Source organism: Ammospiza nelsoni, chromosome 12 (genome assembly GCF_027579445.1).
Source record: "Ammospiza nelsoni isolate bAmmNel1 chromosome 12, bAmmNel1.pri, whole genome shotgun sequence".
In the NCBI taxonomy this organism is placed as follows: Eukaryota; Metazoa; Chordata; class Aves; order Passeriformes; family Passerellidae; genus Ammospiza; species Ammospiza nelsoni.
The window spans coordinates 11,481,463-11,495,515 of record NC_080644.1 but is presented as its reverse complement, the minus strand read 5'-3'; the positions used below and the strand labels follow the sequence as shown (position 1 = coordinate 11,495,515).

Sequence of the window (14,053 nt, the reverse complement as noted above, 5' to 3'; positions counted from 1 at the left end):
TTACTGGCTAATCAAGGAGGCAAAGGGTATGTTAGTTAGAAGGCATTTTTATGACTTAGAGCAAAGGATAAACCCACCTCAAACAAGATGATGTTTTTACCAAGCAGGAAGAGAGCACAGGCAAACAAGGCAGCAAATGTGGCAAGTAGAAAAAAGGTCTCAGAATTTTCCACTGCAAGAAAACTGAAAAACAACTTCTAGCTTAAACTGTAATGTACTGACTTTTAGTGACTGGAGAACAGTAACATGAATATGGTAATTACAGTAGTTATGATAGGCTGTAGATAATAGTTAAGGTATAGATTGGTTCTGCTGTATGAAGATGCTCAGCAAAGAAAAGTCTATAATGCATTGTAACCAAAACCAAAGGGTCTCCAGGGCTGCCTGCAGCTGGAGCTGACAGCTGTGGGCACAGCTCTGTCACCTACAACCCTGGGCTGCTGTAACACCTTGGATATAATAAACTGCATTTTGTATACAATAAACTGCATTTTGGACAGTCCCTAGAGTCCCACATCCCTCATTTTGGCTCTTACAAATATTGAAGCAGTTTTGATTTTTCTGGTCATAACACTGTGAAGTACTTTGATATTTCATTTGGCAAATGTTAATATAATGTTTATATATAACCATTCAATTGCAATCCCTACCAAGGGCAGGTGCCTGACGAGGTTGTTCTTTGTTCTGCTGCAGCTCCATCCATGCCGGAGTATGACACAGACTCTCCCCTCAATGAGACTGACACCACCATCACTGTCATGCTGAAACCTGCTCAGTCCCGGGGAGCACCTGTCAGGTGGGTGTTTTGTCTTTTTTCTTCACACTTCCCTCCTCTCCTTCCTCCCTCACTCCTCTCTCATTCTCCTCTGATAAAGGAGCTGCCGAAAGCAGGCGCTGACTAAAAGGCCAACTCAGCTGTTGATTCTGCTTTTCACACTCTGCTTTCATGAATGCTTCAGCCTCCTTGCCTCCCGCTGTTAACCTCCAGGCAGGATTGCTGCAGGCACTGTCGGGGTTATTACCCTCTCAGCATCACTTCAGATGCCTTTGCAGTGCTGCAGCACAGCGGGATGTGGAGCTGGAGACTGAACACATCTCCACACGAGGGTGGAGGAGGCTCCAGCTCTCCATCCTGCCCCCTCTTCCATGGTGAACAAGGCCTGCTGGTAATGATTCTAGGAGTGCCTGCCTTGTCTTTAATGCTTGTGGAGGTATTTGCTCAGTTGCTGGGTTTAACACACTTCTCACATTCCTAATCCAGCTGTGCTGCTGGGCTGGCTGTGCAGTGAAGTCCAGAAAGAAGGAATTTTGATTAGTGAGGCTTTGCTAGCACAGGCAAGCAGATCCTGCTGCAGAGTAGAGGATTTACAGATCACAGAATCATTAAGGTTGGAAAAGACCTCCAAGACCATCGAGTCCAACCTTTCACCACTCACCACCTTATCAACTAGCACATCTGCAGTCATTTCCTGAACGCCTCCAGGGATGGTGACTCCACCACCTCTGTGGCAGCCCTTTCCATTGCCTGACCACCATTTCTGTGAAGAAATTCCTCCTGATGTCCAACCTGAACCTCCCCTGGCACAGCTTGAGGCTGTTTTCTCTGGTCCTGTCCCTTGTGGGAACAGAGCCTGATCCCACCTGGCTGCACCCTCCTGTCAGGAGTTGTGGAGAATGAGAAGGTTCCCCCTGAGCCTCCTCTTCTCCATGTTAAACAATTCTAGCTGCTCCTCACATGACTGAGTCTCCAGCCCCTTGCTCAGCTCCATTCCCTTCTCTGGACATGCTCCAACCCCTCAAGGTCTTTCTTGCATTGAAGAGCCCAGAACTGGATAGAGGACTCAAGGTCTGACCTCACCAGTGCCAGGTACAGGAGTGCCATCCCTTCCCTGGTCATTTAGGGGCAGGGAGCTGCCCAGGCACCCATGGCATAGAGTGGGAACCTTGCTGCCTGTCTGAGCTGGGTCCTGCTCTCAGTGGTGACATGCTGACGGTGATATGCTCTCCATGGTGACATGCTGATGTGGGACACTCACCTGCAGGTCACTCCCTGATTTGAGTTCTGTACTCATCGCTCTCTTCCATCTCAGTGAAGTTGTGTTTGTTGCAAGGCACCAGCACAGATGCACAAATTTCCCTTCTGAGCCCACATGCCTTACCTGTTGCTGCCACTCATCCTGCCAGGCTCCTCTGCTGACAGCAGCAATTGGAATCACTTAGAAAAACCCCCTGCCTTGCAGAGGGGTCCAGCAGGTATTCATTACCTCCCTGTGGGATCTTGAAGCCTTTACTTCCAGTTTTCACAAGAGAAGTTTTTTCCCATGGGTGTTATTTTAAAAACACCACAGTCCCCCCTTTTATAATGGGTTTCTTTCATTTTGGATTTCTGTATCTCACTGACAAGTTCTTAATGCTTTTGAAGGATGCCCATTAAGTATTCAGAAGCAAATTGCTCCAGATGCAAACTACTGGATTTAATTAAATATCCTATATCACTGGTGGTCCCCCAGCTGTGTTGTGGCTTGGCCCCAAATTGCATTGACAAGCTCAAACAAAAAAAAAATCCCATTCTTTAAGACTAAGCACCATCCCTTCTCTGGTTTTTCTGAGTAATGTATTTCAAAGTTTGCCTTTCAATCTCTGGTACTCCATATGAGCAAATTTAGGAGCCTATTTTCTGAGTCCTTTAGGGATGTTTTTTTTTCTGCTGGAAAAGAGCAGTAAAATCACACAGCTTTGTTTTGTTTTATTTCTTTATATGGGGGAACATTCCTGTATCTCGTTTTACCACCTGCTGTCTTAGCAGTGTTGCTATTTTGTCTTTTTATTGAAAAGTCTTGTGATTTTTCTCAAAGTCGATTTACTGCACTTTGACTGCATTCAGTGAATAATGCCTTTTCCAGCAAATGCATCTGTACATAAAATTGGTAGAGATTTTTTATAAATTTTCACTCTGATTTCTTTAATTGCATTGTAGCCTATTACACATGTTTGCAGAAAGTGCAATATTTACATGCCACATCTAAGTGATAAAATTATTTCCTATAATGAGTCCATTTCATTGACTTACAGATGTGTGTATGAAAAGCAGAAGGGCAGGAGGAGTAAGGGGGAGGGAGTCTTGGGGAGAATTTTAGCTTTTTATTAACTCTGACAAGCTCACAATTCTTCCCCTATAGACCATCCAGACTGTTCTTAGACTAACCTTAATAAATCCAGTTATTTCAAGCTTCAATTTGCCTATCCTCTTCCCTTTTCTTTCAGTCTGTTCTGCACATTGCCCCATTTGTGAAATTCTCTCAAAATACCATTTCCAGAAATGGGTCCCATTCCCTCAGAGGGAAATAACATGAGTAACCTATTGTGTAACTGCTTTTGGCACCCACAATACAAAAGAAGAAGGTGTTTTTTCCTCCTCAGTGTGTTTTATTCATTCAGCTGAGATCAAATACTCTTTGCTGTTGTCTGGTTAGGTGTTCTACCCTTTGGTTGTGTGGGGTTTATGTCCCTCATGAGTCCCGTCTTGGTGGGATGCCATGCTCTGCCCAGATGCTTAAGGCAAGCCCAGGTTTGACACAAAGGGCTGAGCAACCTCCCTGCCCAGCAATGAGATGGTGCAGAGGGTCCTGCCCAGTGGAAATCCTGGTGGGAAGCCTTCTCCTGGTGGATGTGACCATGGATCCTAGATCCTTCATCTCCCACCTTGCCTCAGATGGGGCTGAGCAGCTCCTGGGAGGAGTCTGAGGTGGATTTCCCTCACACCTCTTTATGAAGCTCTGCCATGCAGAGCTTTCTCTGGAAAGGAATAGGTCAACCCCTTATCCCATCAACCTGACAGAAAAAAGGAATTTTGATTTTGCTCTGCAGTTCTCCAGTTTTAATTATGGTCCTTCCAAATTGGGAAGATGTCACTACAGGACACGAAAGAACACAAGCTCACACTGCTGTTCTCAAGGTGAAGAAAAAAGGGAAGTTTATTTTCTGACTCCTGAAGGGTGTCAACTTCCTGAAGGGTGGCTGTGGTGAGCTGGGGGTCGGCCTCTTTCTCCGGGCGATAACAGATAGAACAAGAGGACACAGTCTCAAGCTGCGTCAAGCGAGATGTAAGTTAGAATTAAGAAGCAAATATTTCACAGTAAGAGGGGTCAGATACTGGAATCATTTACCCAGTGAGGTGGTGGAGTCATCATCCCTTGAAGAATTCAAAAAAAGACTGGATGTGGCACTTGCTGCCATGATCTAGTGAACAGTTAGAACATCGGCTGGACTTGATGATCTTATAGGTCTCTTCCAGCCTTGAACTTCTGTGATTCTGTGTGACTCCAACATTTATAGTTTTCCAACAGTGACAGTGGATTGGAGGGTGACAGTGCCACCTCTCCAATGACACTGGACAAACCAACAGTCCATCACATTTCTCCTCCTCCATAAAAGAATGCAAACCAATGAGTTATTTACAGAAAGTGTGTGAGAAAGTTCACTACAAGAATGTCAACATCAGAAGGCTTAGAAAATCCTAAAAAATCAGGGTGACAGGAAGATGAAAAACGATTAATATACAGTAATTATTCTAATATTTCCTCTTCTGTTCAGGGGATGGTGAGTTGGAGAGCATGTAGGGGTGTGACTGTAAGGCAATGTTTGTACTTTGTCTTGAGTTATTTCATTCTGCTGTAGCACAGAGATGGAGCATGGTCTGCAAGAGCATCTTCAGAATAATACAGAAGGATCTTTAAAATAAGATTAATTGTATTTTCATTCATCTGAAATGGAGCTACACCAAATCCAAAGTCACTTTCAGCATTAAGACACTTCTGATGTTCCCCAGTGCTCATGATAAATAATTTAAATGTGGCTGTTTATGAAAGTAACGATCGTGAACTCGGCATTGTTAATGATCTATAGATAACAATGAGAACTCTTCCATGCAACCTAATAGGATTAATATAAACTTAGATATTCTTTGATCTCTTTTGTCCTATTGCCAAAAGAAAGGTGATGCCTCAGCAAGCAGAAATATTCTCCCTTGTGGCACAGGCGTTTCATTTTTGCCTTTATTTTTCATGGTATAACCTGCAGAGCTTGACTCCACATTGCCCTTTAAAAATAACTTTTAGGTGTTCCTATATCAATCTAAACCATGTGAATGGTGCTATGATTGATTTGCTGGAGGCTGACATTCATCTATAATACATTCACAAGAGGAAGGAAGAATGCAAGTGTTCTCAATCTTTACTCCTCAACTCTTTCCTGAAAGCCTCCAATGTGATTTTGAGGATATTTCTGCCTTTGAATCTGTTATTGTCAGGAGGGCTGAGTTAGTCCTTCATAGATTATTCACATATGACATCTTTAGACCTCAATTTGAGAATTTATATCCCACTCCCAGCTTGGAAATAACACTCTGAGGGGTTTTATCTGCAGGACATGGCCACAGGCTGGTTTTTGTGTGCTGGATATTTGAAGGTCCATCTGCTTTATTAACACACAGTTGGTTCTGTCAATCCACCTGTACTGCTGTTATGGAGAAAATCAAATTTCCAGAGCATGTGTTAGTTCTGAGGGTTTCAGAGCTTAGATAAATGCTCCCCTTAGGTGTGATTGCCTTGTCAATACCCTGCTCTGTGTGGTGGAGCTGTAGGACACTGCAGAAGGACGTTCAAGAAGAGCCTGCAATTATTTTGGGGTGGGGTTCAGAAAATAGAAAACTTTTTTGTTGGAGCAATATGAATTTGGTCTCTCTTCCTGCAGTTCTCAGAGGTGTATCAGTAAATAATATGTGATATTCTTTAGCATGCTGCCAGCACACAGATACTGATGGGTCAGTTTATTAATTTACATCTTAAAGGAAATACATAAATCTGAATAAGAGAAGAGAGTTTAAATATTTAAAATATATTAAGAAGGAATGAGCAAAGGTGAAATAAATATTTTCATATCAACAGCCAGCCAGGAGGAAAAATTAATTTCTATAGACCAAGCCTTGTGTTACACTTGACTGTTATTTGATTATTGATCTTCCAAGCATGAAATAAAGGGAAACTTTGTTATACATAATGCTAAAAAATTTAAGAGAAGACAGCTGTATTGTTATTTACAACACACCTAGGAACATTGGGTTTTTTACTGAAGCTATTCTCGCAGGAAAAATCCTGTTGGATGTATCTGTGTACTTAGTTTTACTCATTATTGCATATAGGAATACTTTCCTAGAAGGAAGGGCCATGCTGTTGCTTCCATCTTATGTTAGAGAACTGAAAGTAGCTAAAACTTGTCCTTCTATCTGCAACAAAGTAAAAATGGAGAACATTTGGAGCCATAGGCTTGATATTTAACTCCAGGTAATTTCTTTTCTGTAATTTTGGGCATTATCTGTTCATCCTGAGCCTGCCTTTCCTGCACCCCACTCCCTGCATCCTTAGTCTGATTTTGCCTTTACTGCACAGTAGTTCTGCCCCGCCTTACAAAGGAGTTGTTTGCAAGCCCAGTGACCTTGATTCTGTGGTGGAGAAACTCTAAATTCACAATATCTGCTGGTCCTTTTGTTTTGCTTTGCCACTGGTGACTTTGGTTTGTAGATCTCCATTGGTACAGAGGGAGCAGTGCTGCTCAGATCTCTGCTCTGCAGCTTCTTAGTGGCATCACATGAGCCTGCCTCAGGCAGTTATGCTGAAAATTGATTCATTAACGCCACAAAAGGGTGGCAGTTTCTAGTTCTTGAAACTCCCACGTAGAGAACCTTGTATATGAAAATAAAGACTAGAGTGAAGGACCAGCAAAACAATAAAAAGGGTGGTAAGGGTGAAATTATCATGCCCTTGGGTAATTCAGAAAGTTAGATTCCCTTGAAAGGCATGTTTTCGGTACTTGGAAAGGAAAATTCCTGGTCTGCCTTTCCTGGGCTCCTGTTGAAATGTCTGCATCACATGAGTTGATTCAATACAGGGCAAGCAGTCGTCACTTTTAATTTTGTAGTGTTTAATGTCATCTTTTAATTTTGTAGTATTTAATGAGAAATGAGATTATCAATCTAGGCTTCTGATTTTATAAGCCAAATTATCTGTGTTAATTAACATCTCCTGTAATATACCTCAGGGATATTGTTCTGAAATGATTCAAGCTGAGTTTCTCCTGCCTGACACTTTGCCTTCAATTTAGCTGAGTATGGAGGTACATGGAGAAGTTTCTTCTTAGAGACAAACCAGATGTACATTTTCTTCAACTGTGTGTAAATGTGAGAGAAGGAAATTGAGAATTTGGGTGAAAGGCATTAAGTACTTGAAATTATTATGAATATTAGAGATGCTTTGCTTATTGTATCAGGAGAAAAGCAAAATGGAGGTACAGGTGTGTAAGGTACAACCATAAGTATCAGGAAGGAATATTTAGTTTTTTGTGTAACATGGCAGAATTCATTGAATAGAGGCTTAAAGATTCAGGTGTGAGTCCCAAAAAGTGAGGCAAAAGGGCATTTTGGGTCAATTTTCTCATCTGGTACAGGAAATGCATTTTCCTACTGGATCGGCACAATGTGCAATTGAAATTCAGCCCCTTAAAGGGGACAAATCTGCCTTTTACCATTTTTCAGCCATCCAGACCATGGCCATTTTCTCAGCCTGGGTGACCTGTTTTGTCTTTGACCATTCCACAGGGAGCTTTGGCAGTGAGCAGAGTTGGGAGAGGAAAGCCATAAAATTGGTGTCTATTTGAATGATAATATTTTAACAATCAAATTACACGTGGAGCAAATTCTTTGTTGCCAAGCAGCATTTTATTAGTGATACAGGGAGGCTTTTGTTGACATCTTTTAGTGTTGTGAATACCTGAGGATACTGAGTAGGGGAAGAGGGTTTTTTTTGCATAAATCTTTTATGCTGAATACATAAGCTGTCAGATTTAATTGTAGCAACCAACAGGTTAATGAATTCTGAGCTTTAGGCTGATATTCAGAAATTGATGACCATTTCCTGTGACCCTGTTAGATAAGAGAACAGGAGAAAATACCCATGGTTCCAGTTTGAGGGTTCCTTTTCCCAAGACATTTCTTTGCTCCACAGCTCTCAGAGCCACTGTGCCCCTTCCTTGTTATCACAGAGCAAAAGGGTAATAACAAACAACACAAAATACTTCAAAAATCATAAACTCTGACTTCAGGAGGTATCCCAGTGCCAAACCTGTGAGAGCTTTTGGCTCAGACCCTTTGGTGGAATGAGCTGAGCTGGCCACAGCTGCTCAGGGGTGGGAAACCCACAGGAAGGACCTTGGCTCTTTTGGAGAATCATCATCAGGGATGATTTACTTAATTGAAGCAGCTCCTTAAGGCACTTAAAATGAAATGGGATGAGTCTGAGCACAAGTCCCTGGCAGTTTTCCCCCCCTCAGGAGCAGTGCCTGTCCCAGGGTGAGGATGCTGAGCTCAGAGGACAAGTGGCCCTTCCTTCTCTGCTGCACATGGCAGGAGATGTTCACACAGGCAGGTGTCCCTTGGTGTGTCTATAACAACAGAAAAACACAATAAAAGGGAAGATGAGCAAGCTCTGCTTTGCTGCTGCAGACTAAGGCATTGCAGGATTTAATTATACTCCAGGTATATAAATTCAGGAAACATGGTAATGCTCCCGTGATTAAAATTATAGAGGGCCTAATTGAAAAAGCATAAACTGAATTGAAGAATTCCTAATTATAGTTTGCTTTGAGGTGTTAATTTCCTCCATAATGAATGCATAATTTCTTGGAACTAGAAAATGGGGTTGCTGCACCAGTGCGTGGGATGCAGATGGAATGAAGGGATTATCATAAATGCAGCCAGACAATTCTCAGGAATAAACCTCTGCAGCCATGATGCTCTTCTGCCTCCCCATAATTTCAGCTCTTCTTGCACTGTGGAAAGCAGAAGGCAGAGGCAGGAAGGGTGAAGGATTTGCTTGCAGTGCAAAAGGAAGGGGAAATAGGGCTGGTGTCATTCAGAGCAGCCATGGTGCAAGGAGAGAGGCAGAATGTGCAGTATTTCTAGTAAGAAAGTCAAGCATTAAAAGAGGAGGAAATACCAATTTGCCTTGTGGCCCACCTTGACAGGTCCCTGAGGAGCTGATGTTGATGCAGGTTGAGGGCTTTTTTCTGCCAAAGGACACAGCCTTTATGTAATGTTTGCTCGTTTGTAAAAAATACTCTCGATTTAGAAGGGAGTTGGTGGACTACAGGATTGTCAGACACAATCTCCTAACATTTAAATCCATCCCATTCCCACTGTGGTGAGGGTGGGAGGTGTTTATGGATTAATTTCTGCAGAGAAGTTGGGACTTTCCAACTCCCTCTATCCTCAATTTCCCTTCATTCTGGGGCAGGAGATCTTGTAGTGAAGGCACCATTTTAGATTTCTCCCTGGTTATCAGAAGCATGGCAATTTTGCACTTTCTAAAAATCAAAACATGTCCAGAAAAAGCGGAAATGAGCTGGTGGATACTCCTGCAGCTTCAGGTGCTGAAAATCTGTGCTAGCCTTCCCCAGGAGAGCTCATCATCACTGCACATTGACCACAGGAGTGGGAGTAGTTGAGTAATGAAGTTTATCAGAAGGTTGTAAACAGAGCAGGTTCTCTCTTTTTTCCCAGTGTTTTTCTTAGTCTCTTAATTTAAAAAATATCCAAACAGACATGACCTCAATACAATTATGTTTCTAGTGTTCTGTCTTAAGAAAAACATCAGATTCTTCAGTGTGGGTTTTCCCTGCGTGGTAGCTGTGGCTGTGGAAAAGGCAGAGGAAGCTTGAATTCCCAGCTAGATTATTTCTGCATCCAAACGAACCTAATTTGATGGAAGCCATTGGAAAAACCCAAATTAATTCAGACTGAGAATATATGCAAATACCCCCATCCTCTTGTTCAAGCTGCTGCTTTTATGGAGTAATGGCAGAAGGGGCTTGTAAGGGTTTGCCATGGTCTCTCATTGCCCTGCAGATTGTTCAAGAACCACTTTAGCTCTTCTTCTCCTTAAAAAATCCTCCTGGTGTTAAACCAGCACTTGCTGAGGATGACAGGACCTCACTCAGTGATGCCTGTCTAATACAAAGCAACATTAACAAAACAGAGGTGGGGTTTGGCTTTTTATTTTTTTTTGTAGATTAAACAGATGGCAGGTGGCTCAGGAGGGAAGGGACACCTCCAAAGCCAGTCACATCAGCTCCTGTTGCAGTGAAAGCTGTATCTGTCTGCACTCATTATCTCTAATCTGCCAGCAGAAAACAGCATTGAGCTGGAGAGGGGGATTGGGCCAGTTGCACCAGGGAGCAGCAGCTATTATGGCTAATCTGGGTTGCAAGCCAGGTCAGGTTTATGGTGGAGATGGTTGAGATAATGGAACACAGAGCTTTGAAATACCCTCTTTTTTTTTGGGTGGTTTTTTTGTTGTTTTGGGGGTTGGTTTTTGGTTTTTTTTTGGTGTTTTGGGGTGTTTTGGTTTTGTTTTTCTTTTTGTTTTGGTTGATTTTCTGCTTCCCAGAAGATTAAATAGACAATTTTAAAGCATTTAAGAGATTACAAGTAATGTACGAATGTACAAGTAAACACATGTAGGAACAGTGTTCTGGTGGGGTGGGGATGGTCTTTCTGCAAGTCTGAATTCCATCTTTTATTAAGACAAAGACTGGGCCAGTTCCACCAGGGAGCAGCAGCTATTATGGCCAATCTGGGTTGCAAGCCAGGTCAGGCTTATGGAGATGGTTGAGATAATGGAACACAGAGCTTTGAGATGCCCTCTGATTCTTTTTTAAAATTTTTTATATTTTTAATTTTTTTTTCTCTTTTACTTCCTGGAAGATTAAATAGAGAATTTAAAGCATTTTAGAGAGTGCAAGTAATATGACACATGTACAAGTAAACAGAGGCAGGAGCAGCGTTCTGGTGGGTTGGGGATGGTCTTTCTGCAAGTCTGAATTGCATCTTTTATTAAGGCAAATGATCCAGCTGGGAAAAATGGCCCTCTAAGTGCACAAATCCTTCTTTATGGTCAGTGAATACAGCTGTGTTCTGAACAGTTCCTTAGGTTTTGTGCATGTCACCACACTGATGTTTGCTGTGGACAGGGGCTCTGGTGATTGCCAGACTTGCTTAGAGCTATATGGGAATATTTGGATTTTTGGATACCTTTCCATAGCCCCTTCAGTGAGAGAAGAGTCACGGTGGGTGGAACTTCATGAGGTTGGAAGCATTGATTTTAATAGACCCATTTATGTGTAGGTACACACAGGGATGTTTAGGTGTGCACATATAGAGTCATAGAAGCACAGAATGATTTGTGTTGAAGGGATATTAAAGTTCACCTGGTTCCAACTTCCCCTATCCCAGGTTGCTCAGAGATGCATTATTTAATCAATCATTATTGGCACAATGTTGTTACTGGTGTTTATGGTTCTGTTGCATCTTTTGTGTGGTGCAATTTTAAGACAGAGCCAGTCTCCAAACTCCTTTCCCAGCTCCTCCCTTATCACTGCAGGTCACATCTCCAGCAATGCTCAGAAGTCACATTTTTTTTTTTTTCCTTTTTCCCCCCGATTTGAAAGATTTGGTAGGAATAGCATGTGTTCAGCCTGGATACTCCAGACTCCATTAGACAGGACATATTGGCTGGTGGGTGGATGGAGGAATATTGGACAGGAAAAGTGTGGATTTGTTTACACACAACTGATGCTGTGATATCAGAGTCACATTCACCGTGTCACTGTTTGTATATTTGCAACAGTGGGATGATTGCTGTACCTCAGGGGTCTGTCAGGATAAAACAAATGCAACCTATGAAGGCCATGGAATATTTGACATTACACTGTCACTTTTTTTACTAAAAACCCCACCTAACCACCACCAAAAATCCCCAAAACCCCAACCAACCCAAACCAAACAATCCCCCTTACACACACACCTTCCAACAGAGTTTTCATTTTTTCAGTCAGCTCTGGGGGTTGTATGTGAGACTGCAAAGGAATTTCAGACAAAGCATCCTGGCCAAAAAGACAGCATTTGTTAGAGTGACAGTGGCAGGTTGCTTTTCTGCAAATACAAACATTTTGTTTGGGTGTGCTGTTTCCTCAGGCTTGACACAGTGAAATAAACACTCCTGAAACAGAGCTCCAGCTTTTGGCTGGGGACAGCACAGCCCCATCCCTGTCCCCTTTGAGGAACCATGCAGGCATTAAACATCCTCACTTTTTCTAGAGCCCATTCCAATCACTGGAGAAACTTAACAAAGCCTGAAATTTTAGCAGTAAAAGAATGCCTGTGTGAAAAGGGTGACTCCAAATGGTTTTATCCAAGTGTGAAATCGTTACCTTTTGTTTCATGGATTTCAGGGTCTGACATGCCCTAGTAGTAAATCTGGAGCACTGAGCTGAATATGAGAGTGGAAGAAAATGTGAAGAGACTCTCTTCCCAGCCTTCTTGATTATTAAATGGATTTCATTATTGTTGGCTCTATCTCAGCAGGTTTTTTTCATTGCAATGGCAGTAATTACCATCTCTTCTTCCTATGCCATTTTTTACAAATTTGGCTGAATTTGAATTTTTTTTTTTTGGGGTATTCTTCAACTTTAGTGAACGTAGTAGAAGAGTTGTTTAATTTAAATGGCTGTTAAAAGAACATGCAAAAATAACTCCAAAATGAAGGCTCTGGTGTGAATAACTTTGCAATATGAGAGACTATTTCCTCAAGCAGCATCACTATTATCAGCTTTATTTTTGTGAATGCCTTGCAGATGTGAGCAAGCTGATTGATGGCAGTGCAGCCCAATATTCATGGGCCACTTTTTGAGTCTTTGAAACAGCCAAGCACATTCCAGAATATGACACTGTAGAACAATCTCCTTTTTCCCCCCTATTTTCTGCATGTTTATTGAAAGCAAACCTTGACTTCAGCATATTGTATTCTGCATGGAGCTGTTCCAGAGTGCAATGGAAACAGCAGCAATCTTTAATTGATTTTAATGTGTTTCGAATCTGTTCTTAAATAGACAGAAAATTGCAGAACACAGCACTGGGTCCTGTCAGTGTGTCCTAGGTGGCTGTGAAACACAGTTCATTATGGTTTGTAGATTACTTTCAGAGCTTCTGATTAAAAATGCTGCTGGAGGTACTGAGGGTAACATTTCAGAATATGTGAAGGCAATAACTCAGTTCTCAGGAATATACTGGCACCTGTTGGCACTCAGAAAAGTTTATGAACTTGGGAGCTCTCTGGGGAATTGACTCTTGGGTGCCTGAATGTTTGATTGCAGGAGGTGCCTGGTCAGGAAATTCACCCTTGGAGCCCAAGGGAAGCAGTGCTGCAGTGGGTGCTCAGAGCAATCAGCATCAGCCTTTCTGGCAGTTATCCCTTGGGATTTGTAAACTTTAGGGAATGTATGTTATATAAAGCTTTTTTAGACTTGGGTTGTGTTGAATTTTTTACAAAATCTCCCATATGCAGATTCATAGTGGGACTGGAGACTCATTGTGAGAAGGATTTATTTGCAGTTTATTGTCACCATTTTTTAGGGTAAATAATACAGAGTACTGATATACGGAGTACCTTTCTTCCAAATTCCCATTATTTTACTTCTTACTGCCTCTGTGGCAGAATTCAGGCTTTGATCTCAATATCTTTAAGAGGGGGAAATAAAGATGTTGATGCTACTCTTGTGTCTCAGTGTGCATCACTGGAGGCAGCTTGGCCATAAAACAAGCATCTGCACTTCCAATGGCTAATCTGAATTCTAAATGTGGGTGTCAGGCAGCACATCAAACCCTCTCCCATCCCAGTATCCTGGGAGATGGCTCCATACTGTCCGAATAAATGTGATGAACCTTCATGGATATATACAGATATACTTACTTTGGCTCAACCAAATTTAACAGGATCACAAGTTAAATGGAATAATCAAATGATAAAAAAGCTGGTGCTCAGTATCTGTAGCTGGAGTCCTGTGTGGCACACCAGGGGAAAGCAGCTGAAGTGGTTGTTGGTCCCTCTGTTTATTGTACCTTTGTCCCTGTTCATGTGCTGCTGATGCCTTTTCTTTACCTCTGTGC

At 42.1% G+C, this 14,053-nt stretch overlaps 1 protein-coding gene across 4 annotated transcripts in view; it reads left to right on the top strand.

Moving 5' to 3' along the window:
* Positions 1-14,053, top strand: part of PTPRT (protein tyrosine phosphatase receptor type T) — a 489,384-nt gene that overhangs the window by 363,743 nt on the left and 111,588 nt on the right. For all 4 annotated transcript variants that reach the window (XM_059480540.1, XM_059480539.1, XM_059480538.1 and 1 more), the window contains exon 11: positions 694-796. In XM_059480540.1, the coding sequence (XP_059336523.1) occupies positions 694-796 (103 nt within the window). The remainder of the gene's footprint in view (positions 1-693; positions 797-14,053) is intronic.